This window comes from Periplaneta americana, chromosome 12 (assembly GCF_040183065.1).
Source record: "Periplaneta americana isolate PAMFEO1 chromosome 12, P.americana_PAMFEO1_priV1, whole genome shotgun sequence".
NCBI classification, from domain to species: domain Eukaryota; kingdom Metazoa; phylum Arthropoda; class Insecta; order Blattodea; family Blattidae; genus Periplaneta; species Periplaneta americana.
In genome coordinates, this window is record NC_091128.1 from 157,300,694 (window position 1) to 157,323,868 (window position 23,175).

Below are 23,175 nucleotides of genomic sequence, written 5' to 3' on the forward strand. Positions count from 1 at the left end.
AATTCGTACATATACTCACATCTATTCATATACGCTTCAACATTCTTCATTCTCTTCACAGAAGGATGGTCACAGTCAGCAACTAACGCCTGAACTGTATCCTGCAAGTAACAAAGTCGCATGTATGTAGTGGCTAAGTGCTCACTTAGGCGATTATTGTACGGTAAAATACTGACATGTCAAGATTTTAAAATTACGAAATTAAAACAATTTCATACATATTAATATGACTTTTAAATGTTGTTATAATAAAATATAAAACAAATTAATAGGCTAGCTAGCAGATAACAGCAATACTGTACAGTGATGGAAAACAGAACCTGTTGTGTTGAAAGGTTTCTAACTTGCAAAGAGATGTATTGTCGGACCATCGGATCTATGCCCCTTCAGCACTGTCGTCGTTCTTGGAAAAGTTAAAGCCTCTACTCACCCCATTCCACCAGTTTCTCTCCCACTACGTCAAACAGCAGGCCATGAACCTTGCCGAATAGGGATGTTGCCAAACTTCCGTTAAACAGTGGCATGTCTCTTGAATATTGCTTATAATATTGTAAGGTTAATTATTACTTATTCATAATTTAATTTAAGTAGGTCTAATGACGCTGATTGACTTATGCAAAATGCTATTACTTCATCATCATCATCATCCTTCACGAATTAGGCCTCTGTAGACCTGTTTCGGCCCCATCTAGCAGTCTTCTTAAAGGTCTTCCTGGTCGATGATGTCCTCTAGGTTTATATTGCATCATAATTTTTGGGATTCTTGAATTTTCCATTCTTCTTACATGATCTAGCCAATTGAATTTGTATCTGCTGATTTTTTCTTCTACTGACTCTACTTCTAATTGTTCTAAAATTTCTTCATTCCTTTTTCGGTCTAAAAGAGTATATCCTGCTGTCCTCCTCAAAAATTTCATTTCCGTTGCTTTGATTCTGTTCATGTCTTTTTTCTTTAATGACCAAATCTCGCTTCCGTATAAAAGGGTGGGTAATGCTATGTATTATATATTTTTATTCTTGTAGATTTTTGTACTAATTTAGCTTTTAATGCATTGTTTATTATTCCTAGAATTTGTGTAAATTTGGTAATTTTCTTGTTCACATCTTTTTCATTTTGATAAGATATTTCACAACCCAGATAATTGAAATTTTGCACTTGTTCGAGGCATTGGTTATTGTGTATTATCTTACTTCTGACTGGGTCTTGTCCTAAAAATGCCATTACTTTTGATTTTTGTGCTGAAATTTCCATCCCAAAATCTTTTAATATTTTATTTAATGTATACAATCCTCTTTGTAAATTATCCTCTGAATTGGAAATTATGACTTGATCATCGGCATAGAGTAAGGTATTTAATGTTAGAGCACTGGTTATTTTGATTCCTGATGTGTAGATTTGGTTCCATTTTAAAATAATTTCATTTATATAAATATTAAATATTACTCGCTTAATAATATTTCTTTCACCACTCCGTGCTACAGTATTCATGTTGAGTTGACAACACTGGACTGCAAGTGCAAATAAACTGTCCCGCAAGAAGGCTCAAAATTGTGAGTAGTGGGGGAGAGAAAGAGAGAGGGATAGAAAAGAGAGAAATAGGAATACAGGGAGAGAAATGAATTGCCGAGGCTGAAAAGGAATTAAGGTTCAGTTCGCACATCTTACAGGGGATCAGATCCGATGGTCGGATTATATCTGCAAATCAGCATCTTGTGATATTGTAGATGTATCTGATGGACAAAGTAGGAAATACATATACCAAATGTGAGGGTGAGAATATTCATTCATTCACTCATAATTTTCTGCCCAAGGCCAGGTTTTCCATTGCAAACCCAGTATTCTCCAATCTCCCCTCTTTTCTGCCTTCCTCTTAGTCTCCGTATACAATCCATGTATCTTAATGTTGTCTATCATCTGATATCTTGTTCTTTCCCAAACTTTTTTCCCATTCACCATTCCTTCCATCAGTAGGTAGTTTCCTTTCAGCCAGTGATCTAGCCAATTTCTTTTCCTCTTCCTGATCAGTTTCAGCATCATTTTCTTTTTCACCCACTCTTTCCAGCAGAGCTTCATTTCTTATTCTGTCTGTCCACTTCACATGTTCCATCCTTCTCCATATCCACATTTCAAATGCTTCTAGTCATTTCTCTTCACTCCATCATTATGTCCATGTTTCTGTCCCATACAATGCTACACTCCACACAAAGCACTTCACTAGTCTCTTTCTTAGTTCTTTTTCCAGAGGGCCGCAGAAAATGTTCCTTTTTCTTTTAAAAACTTCCTTTGCCACTGCTATCCACCTTTTGACTTCCTGGCAGCAGCTCATGTTACTGCTTATAGTATACCCAAAGTATTTGAAGCTGTCCACTTGCTCTACTGCCTCATTTAGAATTCGCAAGTTTACCTTCTTTATTTTTCTTCCGATGACCATGGTCTTCTTGTTGTTTGAGTTTATCTTCATCCCATACTGCTCACAGCTGTCATTTAGCTCGAGTAGCATATCCTTTAGTATCATCTCCTCTTCTGCTAACGCCATATCATCAGCAAATCTTATATAGTTTATTCTTCTTTCTCCTACTATCACTCCTCCCATGTTCTGAAAACAGTTCTTCACTAAATCCTCCAAGTAGATGTTGAACAGGATGGGTGATAACGGGCATCCTTGTCGTACTCCTCTTCCTATTTCCTTCAGACATTTCTTCTCCTATTCTGCCTTTCAAATAAAGTTTACTGAATAGCCTCCTCTTTTTCCCCAACCACACAAATTTACTTCAGGACCCCGATAACTATATTTAAATCCACTCTGACAAAAGTCTTTTCCAGGTGTATATATCCACTTCTTTATTCTTCTCTAGGTATCTTTTGCCGATTGTTTGCAGCACTCCATTTGCATTTCCCGTACTTTTTCCCTTCCTGAGGCCAAATCGCTCTTCCTACAACTGTCCTTCAGCAAGCATAATATGTCTATAATTTATAGTACATCCAAGACTAAACTGATAATAATTAAAACAAATACAAGTTGGTAAAGACTTAAACCTTCAATTGTCAGTTATATGAATTTTACAGTACATTACTCTGTTACTTACCAGAAGACAATCCACGTTTGCAATGCTGCGTGGATCTTGTATTGTCTCCTCCAACTGCCGCAAACGACGTTTGCGATCTTCATCCTTAATGCCATCCATTTTTAAAGAAGATGCATAAAGATTGTCTATATATATATATATATAATAAATATATATGCGTGAGCTCAGCAAAACATTATTTCACCTCTATGTTGCAGACTTATATTGCAAAACACAAACTGCAACAAAGAGAAATCACTGAGCATTTCAAAAGTTACAAATTAAAACTGACTGAAAAAAATATGTAGAACATTTATATATTCAACAAACACTTAAGATGTAGGCTAATTAAAACTATGAAAGACAAATGTAACTATATAATTATGTAACTAAAAAGTATCACCTTTAGTTTTTAACTTCGCTCTAGAATATGCCATTAAGAAAGTTCAGGATAACACAGAGGGCTTGGAATTGAATGGGTTATATCAGCTTCTTGTCTATGCGGATGACGTGAATATGTTAGGAGAAAATCCACAAACGATTAGGGAAAACGCGGAAATTCTACTTGAAGCAAGTAAAGAGATAGGGTTGGAAGTAAATCCCAAAAAGACTAAGTATATGATTATGTCTCGTGATCAGAATATTGTACGAAATGGAACTATAAAAATTGGAGATTTATACTTCGAAGAGGTGGAAAAATTCAAATATCTTGGAGCAACAGTAACAAATATAAATGACACTCGGGAGGAAATTAAACGCAGAATAAATATGGGAAATGCCTCTTATTATTCGGTTGAGAAGCTTTTGTCATCCAGTCTGCTGTCAAAAAATCTGAAAGTTAGAATTTATAAAACAGTTATATTACCGGTTGTTCTGTATGGCTGTGAAACTTGGACTCTCACTTTGAGAGAGGAACATAGGTTAAGGGTGTTTGAGAATAAGGTGCTTAGGAAAATATTTGGGGCTAAAAGGGATGAAGTTGCATGAGAATGGAGAAAGTTACACAATGCAGAGCTGCACGCATTGTATTCTTCACCTGACATAATTAGGAACATTAAATCCAGATGTCTGAGATGGGCAGGGCATGTAGCACATATAGGCGAATCCAGAAATGCATATAGAGTATTAGTTGGGAGGCCGGAGGGAAAAAAACCTTTGGGGAGGCCAAGATGTAGATGGGAAGATGATAATAAAATGGATTTGAGGGTGGTGGGATATGATGATAGAACTGGATTAATCTTGCACAGGACAGGGACCAATAGCGGGCTTATGTGAGGGCGGCAATGAACCTCGGGTTCCTTAAAAGCCAGTAAGTAAGTAAGTAACTAAAAAGTATTTTGTGTAAACCAAAGAATATTAAGTAGGCTATAATAATTTGTAAGCTCAAAAAATCATAATAGTTGGTCACCGACACATTGATTAAACATTATTTTGCAGAAATCTGTTAACCAGGCGGTCCGGGTTCCAATCCTGGTCAAGTCTGGGATTTTTCATTGAAAAACGAAAAATCTATACTGACACTTGTGGCAGACAAGGTCGCAGTTGGAGTTTTTTTCAGGGTTCTCTCATTTTCCCCAATATTAGGCATCTACATAATTCCTTCATCATTCCATAGCAGTCCCCGATCGCCAGCATGGAGGGGACTGGTCTAGGATGAGGGGGTTGCCTGCTTGAAACCTAGATATGGAGCAAACCTTAGTGTAGTCAGCAGTGGCGTAGCGTCAATGTAAGCTAAAGAGCTTAGCTTCCCCAGTTAATAATAATTTCATCATAAAAACCTGCAGTTTATGAAGAAAATTATTTATTAATTTTAATAGAACTTATATTTACGCGTTAAATATTGTGATGCGGCAGCTCAGGATGATTTGTGATGCAGCAGTAAACAAGAAGCCTGCACACACCAGCTTCCAAGCAGACTGGTTTCTTCTGTGTAATCCACCCCGCAGATTTTCCATCCCTTTCTAACTAAACTACCCTAGTCGCAAGGCTCGCAAGAAGCTAGCTTTAACATTTAAAATAAGTAGTTTCCGAGTTATCCCTTTTCGTCAGTTGTGTTCAGTTGAAGTGTTAGTGTGCATTGTGGCTGATGTAATAAATAATGAGCGAAATAACAGTTCCTGACACTAATTTACTTGAATTTTTTTAGGACAATTGTATTATCAAGACTGACTTAGGAACAAAAGTGTGATTTAAAAAACAAATGACCGACTCCCTTGCTGTCAATGAAGGACACAGCCAAAAGACAGACGCATACTTACGTAATGATACTAATATTGTGATTTCTCTAAGTATGACAGGGAGTGAGCTAATGTTATACGTATACGTGTCTATTTGTTAAGAGATATGTGTAAACCGTGAAATCATATTTTACTACGTATCATTTGAGGTCATGCCTTATTGGTGTTACTTACGATGTTCCAACCAATCTTCGACTGCTGACTTGAAATTGACTACTATTTATTTTAAGACTGTATTTTTGTAATACGTTTTCTCATATTGCATGAAAGACAACTTGAGTTAGCTTCCCCTGCTCAAAATTTCATGCTACGCCACTGGTAGTCAGCCGGTGTGGGTTTGGGGATGCCCCTCGCTTGAGGGTTAGCGCAATAGGTCATAATAGGTCGCAATGCTGGGCCATAGTGCCTCTCCCATAAATTCCATTCCATATCACTACCTCATTTACTTGTCGGAAAATTATACAATGGAAAAATGTAGCTACTCTATTTCCATCCCTTACATCTGAAGGACAAATATTTTTAGCAAAATTATCAACAATGATCTCTAGTAAGTTAGTACTGTACTGAACTCACGAAACGAAAATGTGAGGAACTGCAATATTATTTATTTATTTATTAAACTCAAATTTTTACACAGAACCCTATTTTACCGGAGACAGATATGTTAGGGTTTTAAATACATCATTGTAATAATTATACGACACTGATTAATGAAATTTTATAATGAAATTATTTTTTATACTCTATCAGTATAGCGCGCAAAAGAAACGATTGCCGAAAAGCAATGGTGGTGTTGCTGTCTGTTTTGACGTGTGTATGTAGGCACGCCGAGGGGGAAGAGGTGCAAGCCGATGGAAGTACTGTCTCTTCCAAGAAGATGAACAGATGAGGACATCGCTATGGAAATACAGAACGTAGCAAGAGAAAACTTCGAAGCTAATTAAACGCGCAACATACGTTTACGAATGAAATAATAATACAGCCCGATACAAGACACGTATTCACATGCAATGGAACAAACTAAAGTCGTAATGTAACTATCACAACGCAGGACTGATTCTATTGATGTCATTTCTCTTCCGACTGTACTCTTGAATATCATTCAAGCTATCTCGTGACCTTTCCTGTCGCCCGCTCTTCCTTATCGCAGTGTTTGATTTGCATTCCTTCCGTCGGTATTCCGTGCTTGCGAGACCTATACAATATGATACAGCCTAATTTACACTACATGGATGAATGAGGTGAAATAAAATGCAATATTAAGGACAATATAGATATTTATTATCTCTGACCAATAAATACTGTTTCTTCACTTGTATAATTATTCTTATACGTTTCTGCTCCTTACGCAAAAATGCCACCAACAGTTTTGTTCAACGAGCTATGGGGAAACATGTGCGCAGCTGTCCAGTGACGTAATAGTGAAACAGCCGACATGCTATGGAGGAAAGATAAGAATGGTCGTTCTTGGTGTTTTAGTCTTAATATTATATTCATCTGTGAGTGTGACCAGTGTTAGTTTCCAAAAAAAAAAAAAAAAAAAAAAAAATGAATAGTGTTCAATATCGTTTACGAAAAAATTTTTCAGTTTTAATGTTGGAAGATAAGTGTAAAATAAAGAAACTTGGAAGGCCGTTGCCTCAACTCAATTTAAAACAAGCACAAACAAGCCGAGGTAAGACATTTTGCAGGGTTTTTGATATAAAAAAAATATGAAAGAAACAGCTGGATTTGCGGTTGTGAATTAACAAATAAATTATTTTATTTCCTATGTCTGCTATTTGTTAAGGGTAAAGATACGAGCTGGAAATGTACTGGTGTGTCAGATTTAAGCCATTTAACACAGAAAATTAAGAAGCGTGAGGAATCTATTGCTAATAAGAATGCTTGCCTAGATTTGTCAGTCCTTGGAAGAACAGAAATTAAGCAACAGCTTAGTTCAGCTTTCATGCAGAATGATAATGTAAGGAAAAATCGCTGTGTTCTTTCATCACCATCAGACTCATTTTAAGGTAATTATCTACTTTAAAGAACCATAGTATTTTTTTAATTTTCCATAAATAAGATATTGTTTAAATTGTTGGGAAACTGTGTAATATCATAAAAGTAGTGAACCCCTTGTCATTTTAGGCACGAACCGCCACTGCCTGCATACGTTGGAAGAACTCAAAGTATGAGAAGGGAAATTGCAGCAATTTCTGAAGAACTAATACATGTTAATGTAAATTTTCTTAAAAGGTGTGAGAGATGTGTGGCAGCACAAGGACATCATATCCAACATCTTCTATGACAAAGGTATGCGGTTACTGTAATTTGCATGAGCAATCTATATGCCTGACTTAAGGGGCTACATGAAATTCTGACACTCCCGGCTAACAGCGTGCGTCCAGCTGCCACAAGCGGCCACACACTCACAGATTAACGTCTATTTGAACTTTAAAGCCTTTATATTTGAAAGAGGTATCATTTTTATGACATAGCTAAGGCAAGAAAACTCCAGAAAATAACCAAGTTGATTAAGTTCATTTTGTACATAATGGCTACAAGGTTAAGAAAAAAAAAGCGACAGGTAACGTAAATGAAGAGGATAAAACCTGCCCGTGGTATGTTACCTGACCAAAATGATTCTGACAGATAGGTCTATTATAGACAGATCGTGTTCAAAATATCGATAACTCGATTGAAAACGTTGGTCAATATGGCGGACATCATCGAGGATCAGTGACAGGTTGGATTTGGTTTGTTCAGGATTTTGGTATACCAAAAAGCGTAACCTATATGCAAGGCATATCAAAAATCTCAACAGACCAAACCTAACCTGTCAAAGATTCTCGATGATGTCCGCCATATTGACCAACGTTTTCTATCGAATTACCAAAATATCTACTGCAGGCATAATGTCGTAAGTTAAATAAACTAAGCAAATCTAATAAATACAGAACACGTTTAACACAGAGGATTCGAAAATGTATAAAAGAAAGACATGAATGCCAAATAAATTATGTAGGCCTAATCTACTAAACACCTAGGCTAATGAAGATCTTTATGAATGTGTAACAATCAATCAGTTACATATTATATAGCAAGAGCGATATTAAACACAACGAAATATTAAAGACTTACACCATATATCACCCAAGTCTACATCAATAGCTTATTTGCTATTAGTAAATCCAGATTGTATCTAAAGTTAACCTGCCAAACATACATAACAGATGTTCATACACGCTAAATGAAAAATTGAATGGCATTACCTTACCTTACTGTTTTAGCCACATATAATTCACAACCTATCATTTGAAGATAAATCATGAAATCTGACTGACACCTTGCCAAACCCCAAAATCCAGTCTTAGTTACCTAGGAGTGTACTATGGTGTCTTACACTTTCACAGCCATTACGTTCGTTGTTTCTCCATTTTCCTGTACAATGTGAAATAATTAAATTTTCAGTTCTTATACAGTACATGGAAATAAACAACAGCAGTTAAAGTGTGTGGCGTAAATCCATGGAGATCAAAGTGCGTGAAAGCTGACTAAAGGGTGCAAGAGTGCTGTAATGAAGTCATGCTCCTTAATTAATGCTAATAAGGTCGCTATTATAAAATTATATAAAATCGTACAAATTTGTGAATATAATTTCTTTCAGTATACTTTGAAGTGACGGCATATTTTTGTACTTGATCTCGGTGACAGGTCTTTGTATCGTACACACTAATGCGGAAACACTCCATCATACACTGCGTTCACATCAGTTAACACGTAATACTGCCCATTGCCAAGGGCAAATTGTTATAATTTATCGCGATCTTACCTTCACATTTCTGTAGAAAGTGTGAATAACAATCTATGTTATTGTAATATCATTATCTTACACGTTTTTTATATTCATACCCGCTTTTCTTGTTAAACATGATGGCTTCCTAGGGTTACCAGGCTTCCCAATCGTTCCTAGTAGTGCAGATAGAGAAGGCAGTGCCCATGTCTATAGCCCGTGCTGAGATACGTTTGTATCGGTTCTTTTCCGCTAGATTTCACAGGTGATCTTAACTTTTCGCGACTCGTTGCGAATAACATTTTATTTTCTCCTGAACAATATTTATTTCTAACTTTTTTTTGGACACATACTTGTTAAAAAAAATTACAAAATTATCACATCTAATTTCTCAATTTGCTTGTTAAAAAAATTACAAAATTATCACATCTAATTTCTCAATTTGCACACTATCGTAATCAGATAGGTAAAGAAATGTATTAATTCTTATATTAAACAGAATTTGGAACAATAATCAATCGTAAATATCGGTGTTTGTATTCCTGATACCTCTTTATCCCGCAGCAGTCGGACTGGGTAGCGTAGTCGGTATAGCGCTGGCCTTCTATGCTCGAGGTTGCTGGTTCGATCCCGGCCCAGGTCGATGGCATTTAAGTGTGTTTAAATGCAACAGACTCATGTCAGATTTACTGGCATGTAAAAAAAACTCCTGCGGGACAAAATTCCGGCACACCGGCGACGCTTATATAACCTCTGCAGTTGTGAGCGTCGTTAAATAAACCATAATTTAATTTTATTCATATAGTGACGTTTCTAGTATTAAGTGTTTACTCTTAATCTGGTTATATTGTAATTACAGTAAAGATATAAATAAATCTGTTCCTATTTATAATTTCGCTTTAAACTTAACAAGACTTGGTACAACCCGTTTGATCACTAAACGTATGATCGTGTGTGATGTACGCACAGAACAATGAAAAATAAAGCACGCTCGCGCTACAATGATTTGAATATTACAATAGTTTGACACTAGGGAAAGTATTATATGTAGACATCAGAACCTTGAATTTGTAAAATTTAAATACATTGTTTTACAATAAAGATTTATTTTTAAAATATCAAAGTATGAGCGGTAATGTTATTGGAATGGTATAAAATAACTATGATCACACTCCGGAGGCGTCGTCGTTTTAAAGTTGTTGGTGTTGCGGGTATAGAGTTTGTTCGGTTACTCTCGGAAGAAGCATGCGTTTATAAGTGACATTAAAATTCAGATTTGTCGTATATTGTAAGTAGCAACAATACGTTGTGTACAGCACTAATTCTTCAGTATAGCACATCGGAATAGAAACATCGTCGAAAGGTAGGCCTACTTCAAAGTTGCAAGACAGGAGACGTAATGCTCTATAAATAGATTTCTGGGATTCTTTAGGGTTACTGTCACGTAATTACCAAAAATACAACTAAAAAACTGATAGTTTTCGCATGAAATGTCAATTAAACCCGTATAACTCCACCGTAGCGTTTCACAAAGTGTTCGCAAGATTGAAGTATAGGCCTATAACCTAACCTAACCTACAAAAACATCTATTTGGAAGAGGTTTTCTCTGTATAGCTGACTGCGACAATCGTTTTAACATCAAACAACGCCCCTCTTTCCGCTCAAAATGTTGGCTTCTTTAGAGGCCTATGAACGAATGAACGATATATATATGACAACGTATTCGCCCTTTTCCTTTGCCATCAGTTTACTTTGATCAATGAGCATTATCTTTCTAATTTAATGATATTGCATGAAGCATTGAGGTAGCCACCGTACGTTTACAACAGTATACACTGTATAATACGTTACACTTCTTCATAATACCCCTCACTCTTCTGACACATTGGCATTTGTTGTTGCATTTACGTCAAATCCCAACATCTGACATACCTAGCCTACACAAATTGTATACTACGCATCTAACACTTAAAACATTGTTGTGTAGACATACTAATTTTACCATAGAGTCGCATTTTATTTTACCTGCTAGGTTTAGCCAGTCTTTTTTTTTTTACTACCATCGGTAGATAGTGTTGTATCGAACTCGAACTGTTTATTATCTTCGAAAATGAAAACCAAATAACGCAGATGAGTACCGAAAAGAATTAAAATTCTACAACCTTATCCTTTATTACAACTGAAGAGTTTTTTCTGTTGTGTGTATCGGATTCAGTCCTGTCACCAAATTCATTTTCTCCCCTTCATTTCTTTCCGAAAATAACCACCCTACGGAATGATGAAAAATAATAATTTGTTTAAACAAAAACCGCCCTAAATAAGGGTTCGATAGATCGGCCTACTAATCAATTCATAAAGAATAATAAGTAAACAAAACAATTTTGTGACACTTGGAAAGAAAAAGAAAAAACATTAAGATAAGAAAACGTAGGAAATCTTAAGTGTTTCTATAGCTACCTGTGAAATCCATTCGCTTATTAATGTTATGAAGATAACTGCTGACTTTTTATCGCATAAAATGTACCATAATAAGTATAGAGCTTCATGTGTCTGGTGTCAGATTCTACGTATGTGACACTTTACCTGTTTCATCGAGTGTTTCTAGTTAATAATAATAATAATAATAATAATAATAATAATAATAATAATAATAATAATAATAATAATAATAATAATAGTGAAATAGCACACGAAAGTGTATGGGATTATTGGTTTAGTCTTTACTGTATTCACGTAATGGTTTTAATTTTAGTTTCATATTGTAAGAGAAAATCTATAATATTAAATCGGCAGGTCATATGTTCTTCTTGCACGGAACTGTCAGAGATTTTAGCTGCTGAAATGAATGCACTGTATAGAAATCTACTAGTTCGTATTATTAGAAGAAGTTCTGAAGTTCCTTCTTATTACCGGTACTTCATAAAAACATACCCACCACCACTGAGCAAGAGGGCTTAATGGTAACGCCAAGATGGATTAATGGTAACGTACTTGACCCGAGTCTGTGAGGTCCCTGGTTCGGTCCTCTCTACAGACCAATGTGGTTGAGTTTTTTTTTCCGTGGTTTTCCTCGACTAAATGTAATTAATTTTTAGTTAAATAAAGGCGAATAAATAATTTGACTCCAATTACCATGGGATAATAGACAGTACAATTCAGCAACAAGCATTACCAACAGTTAACTATAGACAGTCGCGATATAACCTACGAGTTAAAGCGATTATAAATAAAGTACGGCTAAAAGAAGTTGGGCCAGACAATAATAGAAGGCAGTTCATGACACAGAAAGTGGTTAGCCTAAGAAAGAAATAAACACCTACCGGTACCAATTAATACTAAAGTCCATTGCCAACTTCTCTATTTACAGTCATGTAAAATTGCAATATTTTAATAAGTGTCACTGCTTTGTTGTCCGTGCATAATAGTTATATAGCTAGTTTGTTTTTGAAGTATGTAACATCGTTAAATTACTCTGAAGATAACTGTGAAGGAGTAATTTGAGTTACAAATTTGTCTCTTTTCAAAACTTCTCAGTCTAAATAACTATATATTTCAATTACATTTAATTGAAACAAAAAATACGCAAATTTAGATATTGAGGGGAAGTTTTAAAAGTAGGGTTAATTGCATTTTAGGTTTCATTCCCTTTTGAAATTTCAAATGGCACCCATATATCATAGTCTAGTATATACATCACGAAGCTTGAGATGATTTTTTGCATTTCCCGCGATACAATGTTCCAAGCGGTTAGTAACTGAGAGTACTAGAAACAATAGACTGAGCGATAGTAGCGATTCTAGTGGCTAGCAACTAAAGTTCAACTTTTATTGGATGCATATTCCCGATGTATTGACCTTCGTGACTGTATGTACTAGACTGTGCGTATATTATGTTACTTAAATTTGAAAGAGTATTCAATTGTTTATACATCTGATTCATTTGTTCTCAAATCTTTTGTTTTGTTTTGTCGTCAGGCAACTTGAATTGTTGTTATTGTTGATTAGAGCTGAAGACAAAGACTATTGCATATTTAAAGTAATAGTTGTGCTTGGGTATTAAATTATTTAATAACAGTGGAGCACATTTTGGACGTTTAATTTAGTAAATTCAATTTATTACATTTAGAAATTGTGTTTTCATCCTACAACCGACACTACTACTACTAATAACAACAATCCAAGTTGCCAATGATGATAGAAAACAAAGATGCAAGAACAAATGAATGTGATGTAAAGAATTGAATATTCTTTCAAATTTAAGTATCATAAATTCGTAATATAGAGGTGCCATTTGAAATTTAAAAGAGGGATTGGAGGGTATGAAACCTAAAATGTAATTAACACTTGTTTTAAACTTCCCGCTCAATATGTAAATTGACTTTTTTTTTTGTTTAAATTAAACTTAACTGAAATAAATGCTTTTTAGACTGGGATGGTTTAAAATGAAAGCCTGGTATATTAGATTTTTATTTATATATTCATAACTAGCTGTACCCGTTCGCTCCACTGCACTTATTAGAAATAAATATAAAGTAATTACATAATTCAAATAGGACATTGGGTCCAGGGAACATTCGTGTTTGATGGAAGAATAAATAGTTTAATATCCTACTTAATTTAAATTGTATTTAAATAATTAAAATGCTATCATTTTGTTCCAGAGACCACTCATTTAGTGCAAATATAATTCCTTTAACATTTTTCTAAATTAGTCTTGAATGCATCCTTTAATAAATCACTCCAAATTAAAAGAGGTGATTGTGTACGAAGATCATTTTTATGTTAACCTTACTGTGCATCTTTTTTTTTTTTTTTCTTTGTTAAGTTTATTTTATTCACGCCTTAACATTTGTGGTCATGTTGCATGTTTAGATTGTGTGGTTATATCAGTAGGCCGTTTTTAATCTTGTTGAGTTCCTGTTTCTATTGTGTGTTGTAGATAGCTTGTGTTCATGTAACCGATTATAGACTTTGATTAATGTTTTTGGTATTGGTAATTGAGGCGGTGATGAATAATGGCATGTATCTTTCCAATCCGGCATTTGCCTTTATGACTAAGGGAAATCATGAAAAACCTCAGTCAGATTGGTCGGCCACGGGGTTTGAACCCGGGACCCCCGAATGCGTGTCTCAAATGCTACCGCCTGAGCCAACTCGCTCGGTTGTATATCATTGTTTATGCAAATAAAAAATGAGGTAGGCCTACCCTACATAAATATTATTTTAAGAAATACGGGAAACGAATATGGGTAAATTATGAGCGCAAGAACACAATTTCATGACAATTTTTAAAATACCTCAGCTCCAGTCATCTCTATGGTAAAATGAGTGTATAAAATTAGAGTATTTTATGTGGACCAAATAAAGTTGCAATAATCAAGTTATACAATATTTCGCAGAATATCAAGTTTTCTGTGCGTACAGATTTCTTTTCATCTTACCTCAGTCCTCATTTGTAGCATTACACCCATCTAGAGAAACTACAAATTTCGAATAGTGAAGGTTAATTAGCTTCTGAGATTACTTCATACAAACACAAAATATTCTGTGTATATTAATATTGATAAACGTCAAGGCCGCCTTAAATACAGACGAAGTCATTTGTTTTGATTTCATTGTAGCCATCGTCGTCGTTCCTGCAATAACTCCTATGTCACATATCGATTTTCAGATTTTTGCTCTATTAAATAACTTAAATAGTGATGCAGCAAATAATACAATCTACTATATATATATATATATATATATATATATATATATATATATAAATTATATTTCTTTCTTTCGAAAATGTAAGAATTCACGATCTCCTATGCACTATTGCCATAGAATGAATACATTTGTTTTTCTTCCTACTAAAAAATTTAATATTTTGCACATAGAAGTTACGGAACAACGACACTATAATCTGAGGCGGCGGTGGAAATGTATTGTATTGTTATTTTAAAACTCTTGTATATCCTTAAATATCAGTCCTATCAAAATTTTGCCTGGAATAAAACTTATCGGCAATCATTTTTAAAGGAACTTTTGTTATGTAACATTTTTCACAAAAATCAATAATAAGCGAGATATTTCGGCTTATTTAATTCAGGGCCCCTTATAACCCTCCTTTTAAATAAAGTATTTTGAATGCTATATAGCCTAAAATATAAGTTACAAAGAACTTAATTTATATTCCAATTTTCATCGAAATCCGTTTAGCCATTAACGCGTGAAAAGGTAACAAACATCCAGACAGACAGACAGACTTAAATATCAGTCCTATCAAAATTTTGCCTGGAATAAAACTTATCGGCAATCATTTTTAAAGAAACTTTTGTTATGTAACATTTTTCACAAAAATCAATAATAAGCGAGATATTTCAGTTTATTTAATTCATGCCCCCTTATAACCCCCCTTTTGAATAAAGTATTTTGAATGCCATATAGCCTAAAATCTAAGTTACAACGAACTTAATTTATATTCCAATTTTCATCGAAATCCGTTCAGCCATTATCGCGTGAAAAGGTAACAAACAGACAGACATACAAAAATTTAAAAAAAGCGATTTTCGGTTTCAGGGTGGTTAATTATATATGTTAGGACCAATTATTTTTGGAAAATCGAAAATTACCAGAAAAATTTCGGCTACAGATGTATTATTAGTATAGATTTTAGTTGAACAGCAATGTCTAAAATTAATATTTATGTTTAGATGAGTTTACCGTGTGACTGGCAAATAAAAAAGCAAAAAATCAGCGAACGAGGCCAGTATTTGCTGCAGACAGCACAATGGAGTGACTGCAAATTCATTGTTGGAACAGAACCTTACCAACAGGTATGTAGGAGAAGAGACGACAGATATTCTTCGACCTTTGTACTTTCTTGCATGTGCAAAGAATTTCAAACTGTTCACAATGGAGTAATCAAGAAAAGATGTTTATCTGTATTTAAATTGCATGTTTCAGGAATTCGGCGGCCACAAGCTGTTCTTGGCCATGTCAAGTCCTGTTTTCGAGGCAATGTTTTTTGGTGGAATGGCAGAAAAAAATGATCCTATACCTATTTTAGACGTGCAGCCAGATGCCTTTAAAGCATTACTAGAGTACGCCATTGTATTTTTCTTTATATGTACTCACACTAACTTAGACTTTTAACATGAGTGTGTGGTTTGAATCAAATTTTAATATCTGTAACATGGTTTAGCTTCATCACAACCCCAACAGATATTTATACCATTCATGGCCGCCTGCACTTATATTTATGTGTGTGCGTCTTCTGTTAACTTTCAATCAATTAAATTAATTTAATAAAATTTAACATTTGTACACTTCACAGTCGTAACTGCTTGAATGTTTCTACGTAACTTACTTGCAATTTTCGATGTCTTTAAAGTTCTGTAATTTTTATAACTTAAAGTGAGATGCAAAATTCTAGATGGCTTAGGGCTTACAAAGAATTAAACAAATGCTGAGAAGTTTTAGATTGAACCCTCTTTCATGCTTATCTCGGTTACAACTACATGGCATATTTACACTTAAAGTATACTCTTTACTCGAGAAATACATTAGCTAATCCTCTTTTCTGTTGTCTTATGTTCAGCTGTTCAGCAATACAGCCATTTGCCTTCTTGCAGTCCTGTATTTTTATTATAACCCAAGTTCAATTTTAAATGGGAGCCTCCAGCACTTGTTTTTGTATATACATAAGGTCAACATCACAATCCGAGTTTAATCCTCAAGGCATAGATAAACGATGTAGGCCATGCCTGTTGTTGGCATCAAGGGTATTCTTTTGTTTTCTCAACAAATGATTGCAGCTGTGTATTAAAAACAAAAAAATAAATATCAACCATGATATTATTACAACCAAACTTCATTAATTTTTTTTTAAATATTTCTCTTGGTTGAAGTGAATTTTACAATAAAGCATTACAAATTTATTTTCGAAACTTACTTCTGAACAGTTTTAGTTGAAGAGCAATATCGTTATGTTGACAGGTAAATTCAATATTTTCTTGTTTACGTGACAAAATAATACATGTTTTTAAAAACGGACTTAATTAAACAAATTAAAATATTAAGTGCGAAACTCAAACATTCGAAAGTACCACAAATTATTAAATCAGTAAAATCGTCTGTCTTTGGTTGGGCTGGACAAACCAACCTATGACATCGTGAACATAAAAACAAGTGCCACAAGCTCTCATTCAGAATTGAACATGAGATATAAGGTCTTTATTTAGTCTTTTTATTTATGAGTTATTTAAAAATTGTATTATTCCAGGTACATTTACACAGACGCGATCAACTTGTACTCATTTGACCAAGCATGCGAATTGTGCTATGTTGCCAAGAAGTACATGTTGCCACACTTAGTGGGGGAATGCACGAATTATCTGTGGCAAGATTTATTTCCAAAAAATGCCTGTAGAGCGTATGAGTTTGCCAAATTATTTGAAGAGCCTGTGCTCATGGATAAATGTTTACAAGTAAGCAAACCTATCCGTTATGTCAATAGTCAACATTCAATGTATTTTGAATTTAGTTTGCTTGCAATATGAACATTAGTCTAGTTACATTGTTGTACAATGTTTTGTGCTCCAGATCATTTGCTTGGAGACAGAGGCTGTGCTGCGAGAAGCGAGTTTTGAGGAGGTTGAGTTGTCCACTCTGGTAGTTGTATTGGAGCAGGATGAACTTTCAATCAGTTCAGAACTGGAGTTATTCAATGCAGTCCAACGTTGGGCAGCCCGAGAATGTGTTCGAAAAGGTAAATTTCTTTTCAGTGCCACCAACATAACATATTTGAAAGAAAGCAAGAAGACTTTGTTGATTGCACTGTATAAATGAGTGAACTTCCAAATTCAGTTTTGTACAGGTTTTATTTTTAAGGAAATGCAAGAAACTGCTGTGCGGAAAATGAACAAATATCCAAACCAAGTTCATTTCTATGTAATTGCGAATATTACTACATTTTGACGCGAAAATCATATAATATGGAGGCTTAGGCGTGCATAAAAAGTTATACTGAAGCAATTTCTTTAATTTTAGACGAATTGCATTTTGAAAGTTTGCGATAAACTCAGAAGCCAGACTTTATAGCCACTGGAGGATCATGATCATATTTCTTCTCATACATAATTTTCTTCTTATTTTTCTCTATCTCCACTTCTCGCTTTCTCCCTTTTACAAATTATGCGAAATATATTGAATATCTTGATCTGATCTCACCACGTATTTATCTTGGCATATATATATATAATTTGAAACTTCCAGTTCCTGACAACACCTCTAAATCAGCAACTCGCAAAATGCGAGAAGCTGTTGCCTTAGTTTGTTTCAGCAAGATGTTCCAAAATCGCAATATCCTATACAAAGCATTACAGATGGAGGAAACATTTCAGTAGTTGTTAAGGAAAGAAAGAAGACACTGAGAAGAAGAAAAAAAAGAAAAGATGATGGTAATGGAGGGAGAAGAAGACGGAGAAACAGAAGAATAAAAATTAAAAAACGGAAGTGAAGAAAATGAAATGAAGCTGGACGAAGAATGGAAGAAGTGAAGAAGAAAAAGAATTTTCCTTTCGGTTGTGGATGCACTGCAGAGTACTAACGTACTGTGGTGTGTGGATAAGCTTCAGGGCTTCTACCGCGTTGGCTTGGTGTTATTGGCTGACGTTTCGACCGCTGTGTTGTGGCCATCTTCAGAGCAGTTGTTGGATAAGGAAATAGTCTGCCAGTACTTATATATATAGTAGTCTCGATGGGGGGGAGTACTTGCTGTGATAGGTCGTAGGTTCTCCCCCCCATCGAGACTACTATATATATAAGTACTGGCAGACTATTTCCTTATCCAACAACTGCTCTGAAGATGGCCACAACACAGCAGTCGAAACGTCAGCCAATAACACCAAGACAACGCGGTAGAAGCCCTGAAGCTTATCCACACACCATGTACACCAGCTGCGGAAGCCTACGCGAACACTAACGTACTGTGTTTGTTCTTGTGTATTTCTGCTACCTTGTTTCAGTTTCACTGCAGTAATGTGTCATTTACAGGACACTGTTTATTGCACTGCTGAATGGTTCCAGGCCTCCCGCCAGATGACGGCAAGTCCCTGCGTTCTGTTCTGGGTCCAGCAATCGGCAAGATCCGTTTCTTGACGCTGACCCCGTCACAGTTCGCAGAGGGCCCCGCTCTGTCACCGCTGCTCACGCAGGACGAGAGCTTCGCCGTGCTGCTCAACATCTCGTCCACGTCCGCAGCCTGCAAGCTGCCGCTGCCCGAGGGCTTCTCGAGCAGCACGGAGCTCCGTCGTCGACCGTCACCCGCCTCCCCCGATCAGCCGTCGCCCCTTCCTGTGCTGCCGGGGCCCAGCACGAGCAGCATCATGACCTCCCCCGCCATGAGGGAGGGCCTGGCGTCCCCAGCCCACAGGGACACCAAGCTGTACTGCATACGTAACATCCTGCCCCAACCCCACTGCCTGAACACCAGCATCCTGGACTGCTCTGTCACCTTCACTGTGGACAGGAACATCTACGTGCATGGCGTGCAGGTGAATGACCACACATAGGCTGCATGATGCCCGCCTTGTCAATGTGACGCATGTCAAAATTGCCCTCTGCAACAGCTTTGACAATCTTATTACAGTTTTAAACAGTTTCGTGTAAATACAGAGTGATTTGTATAGAACGGACACATTTCTTTCATTAATTGTTTCAAAACGAATTGTGCTAGCGACAACTTATTATACCTAAAATGTAGAGGAATTTTGGGAGATTATTTACCTCTATAGCAAATGTTGAAAATGTCCTCCATCCTGCATAAGGCACAACTCAACACGTCGTTCCATGTTACTGGCCACTCGTTGGAGGACTCTGTTGTCAATAGCTTTAATCTCCTGTGTGATGATGTGTTTCAGATCGTCCAATGTCTGGGGACGTGTGGCGTAAACCCTGTCTTTTAAGTAACCCCATAGAAAGAAGTCCGGCGTTGTTAAATCCGGAGATCTCGGTGGCCACAGGTTCCTGGAAATTATTCGGTCGTCAAAGAAACTTTTCGCAGCTCTCTGACACATTGAGTAGGTGTACCCTGTCTCCTGCGACAAATGTCTTAATGATTTTTTGGGTGACTGCTCCAGTCGTGCTCTTACGTCAACAACAACTGTGGGAAGCCTAGATGAACGATGCTTGCCCTTTTCACTCACCAGAGATCCAGTTGTTTCCAATTTGTTTACCAGTCCCAGTATTGTGTTTCTTTTGGGAGGACTGTGAACACCAAATTCTCTCTGGTATGCCCTTTGAGTAGCTGTAATTGAATTCGTAATCCAGTATTGCTTCACAAGGAAGAGTCGTTGATTTAATGTGTACTGCGTTTTCACGTTGGCACAAAATGTCGAAAACAGCTGCCAACAATAGGAATAAAACATAAACATCTGCGCATCTAGTGACAAGGAATCGAAACTCCAGAACATTCTGCTTAATTTGGCGCTAAAATTGGGTCAGTGCTGCCAACAATAGGAATAAAACATAAACATTGCGCATCTAGTGCTGCCAACAATAGCAATAAAACAAACATCTGCGCATCTAGTGACAAGGAATTGAAACTCCAGAACATTCTGCTTAATTTGGTGCTAAAATTGGGTCAGTTCTGCCAACATAAAAACATAAAATCTGCGCATCTAGTGACAAGGAATCGAAACTCCAGAACATTCTGCTTAATTTGGTGCTAAAATTGGGTCATTGAATGAATTTCCAACGGAATAATTAAAGAAAGAAATGTGTCAGTTCTATATAAATCACTCTGTAGTACATTTACATAGTGAAAAAAACACACACCCTCACTCTATGTCTCTCTCAGCAAATCAAACAAATTACTTACTTACAAATGGCTTTTAGAGAACCCGGAAGTTCATTGCTGCTCTCACATAAGCCCGCCATCAGTCCCTATCCTGAGCAAGATTAATCCAGCCCCTACCATCATATCCTATCGCCCTGAAATCCATTTTAATATTATCCTCCCATCTAAGTCTCGGCTTCCCTCTGGTCATCCAACTAACACTCTATATGCATTTCTATAGTCCCGTCACTCTAATTTCCGGCAGCCAATCGCGTTGCAAGTCGGCTACATTTAAACGTGTGTGTCTTGTGATTCGCTTATGAAGACGTTATTCATTTCTTAAGGCTCGATAAATACTTAATATAATCGCCCGCCATTTTGGCTCTTTCGTTGGCGTTCGCAGAAAGCACACGAAGACGTTATTTGCTGAATTACAGTGCGTGTGATTTATTATCATAGGAGCTACGACATGATAATGTTTAACGGTGTGGCAAATAGATTCCTCGTATGGTAGCTTGGGAATGAAAGAACAAAAGTGGCGAACGATACTACCTACCTAGACTTTATAGAGCCTTCACTTCCTAAGACGTAAGCAAAGAGGCAGAGTCATGCCGGAAATAACAGCGTCGTGACTATAGATTTACCCATACGTGCTACATGCCCTGCTCATCTCAAACGTCTGGATTTAATGTTCCTAATTATGTCAGGTGAAGAATACAATGCGTGCAGTTCTGCGTTGTGTAACTCTCTCCATTCCCCTGTAACTTTATCCCTCTTAGCCCTAAATATTTTCCTAATCTTCTTACTCTCGAACACACTTAACCTCTGTTCCTCTCTCAAAGTGATAGTCCAAGTTTCACAACCATACAGAACAACTGGTAATATAACTGTTTTATAAATTTTAACTTTTAACTTTTTTGAGAGCAGACTGGATGACAAAAGCTTCTCAACCAAATAATAGCAGGCATTTCCCATATTTATTCTGCATTTTATTTCTTCTTGAGTGTCATTATATTTGTTACCGGTACTGTTCCTCCAAGAAATTTGAATAAATCAAATAAATACAGTATATAAATATATTGTCGGCTTACAAGCAAAACACATAAATTCAAAATTATTACCTTTGAGAAGAAAGCGTTTGAAAGCTCTTAACAAAACTGAATCCTCAAAATATTAAAATATACGCCTTTTTCTCAGAAGTAATATTTTTGACTTAATGTGTTTTGCTTGTAAACAGATGATATAAAACTGTATAGGGAGGTAATCAAAATCTTGTATTATTTATTCATGAAAATTCTCAAATGCTACCAGAGATTGCTTATGTCAAGCATTTACATAAGGCAACAGTACACATAATTATTTGACCCCTGTGCATCTCTCCTTCATCTACCAGCGTGGACAAAGCTAATAAGGTAAATTACCAGCCAGCAAACGAATTTTCTTACAATTTTTGTGATAATACGGCCAAGAATTTAACTTCTAGATATGTCCAGATAAAAGAGGAACTGGTCATGTACGATACTGACAGGCACATAAAAGAAAAGGATTGCCAAGTGCTTGTTTAAAAAAATACTTGAAGTGTACCTGCTACAACCCTTTCACCTCCAAGCTCTTTGACATCACGTGGCATAGATTAAAAGCAAATAAAAGCAACAAATAATGAACTTCCGAGTTCTTTCAATTGTATATTGCGCAATCAATATTTAATAGTAACTGGCTTACTATTTAAAAAATAATTCTCTCCATATATTGTGTATCAAAATGTCCAGTACTGAATGCCCAGTACGATTTTGCTAATGAAATTCACAGGAAAACTCTACAAGCTATAACATTTACGAATACGATAAGAACTATTTCATTTTTCGCGAATGAATACATTTGCTTTTGCAAATATTTCTAGACTGGTCCTATGCATAATTCTGAAGGCCATCAAAAGTTCCATTGTTATAGCGTATGTATTATGAATAAATGAAAGTAGGTCTATAATACAGTCATTTTTGGACAATTGAAAGGAATTTCTGAACTAACTCCTTTCCTAAATTTAATTAGTTTTTCTTCTGTTTCTTTAAATAACAAAATTGGTAGTGTCCAAGAACCTTATATGTTATTTATTAGATTTTTCACAAATCTTGTATTGTACTAATAATTTTCAAAGTATTAAAATCTGGCTGTAGGAAATACAACAAATGCCACGTTCTAAGATTAAATGCTACTAGTACAGTGTAATATGATGAGTATAATAAAAGCTCTTTTTTTTCTTTTTTCCCCTGGCT

General features: G+C 35.9%; 2 protein-coding genes across 9 annotated transcripts in view; one reads left to right on the forward strand and one right to left on the reverse strand.

The window, feature by feature from the left end:
• The window catches only part of Rok (Rho kinase), a 110,382-nt gene extending 101,110 nt beyond the window's left edge, over positions 1-9,272 (reverse strand). For 4 of the 6 annotated variants that reach the window (XM_069842347.1, XM_069842345.1, XM_069842346.1 and 1 more), the window contains exons 1-3: positions 9,118-9,272; positions 3,088-3,305; positions 20-101 (exon numbers count right to left, since the gene is read on the reverse strand). In XM_069842347.1, coding sequence (XP_069698448.1) covers positions 20-101; positions 3,088-3,186 — 181 coding nt within the window. In that variant the 5' untranslated portion in view covers positions 3,187-3,305; positions 9,118-9,272. Of the gene's footprint in view, positions 1-19; positions 102-3,087; positions 3,306-8,562; positions 8,727-9,117 lie in introns of all 6 variants that reach the window. The other 2 variants (XM_069842343.1, XM_069842344.1) reach the window with 2 other exon arrangements.
• An 878-nt stretch (positions 9,273-10,150) lies between these two features.
• Positions 10,151-23,175, forward strand: part of LOC138711046 (BTB/POZ domain-containing protein 6-B) — a 29,693-nt gene continuing 16,668 nt past the window's right edge. For 2 of the 3 annotated variants that reach the window (XR_011335341.1, XM_069842348.1), the window contains exons 1-6: positions 10,156-10,441; positions 15,777-15,899; positions 16,030-16,166; positions 17,348-17,552; positions 17,668-17,833; positions 19,153-19,619. Coding sequence is in view for 2 of the 3 variants with exons in the window: in XM_069842348.1 (XP_069698449.1) it covers positions 15,777-15,899; positions 16,030-16,166; positions 17,348-17,552; positions 17,668-17,833; positions 19,153-19,619 (1,098 nt within the window). In the remaining variant the exon portion in view is untranslated. Of the gene's footprint in view, positions 10,442-15,776; positions 15,900-16,029; positions 16,167-17,347; positions 17,553-17,667; positions 17,834-19,152; positions 19,620-23,175 lie in introns of all 3 variants that reach the window. The other variant, XM_069842349.1, reaches the window with a different exon arrangement.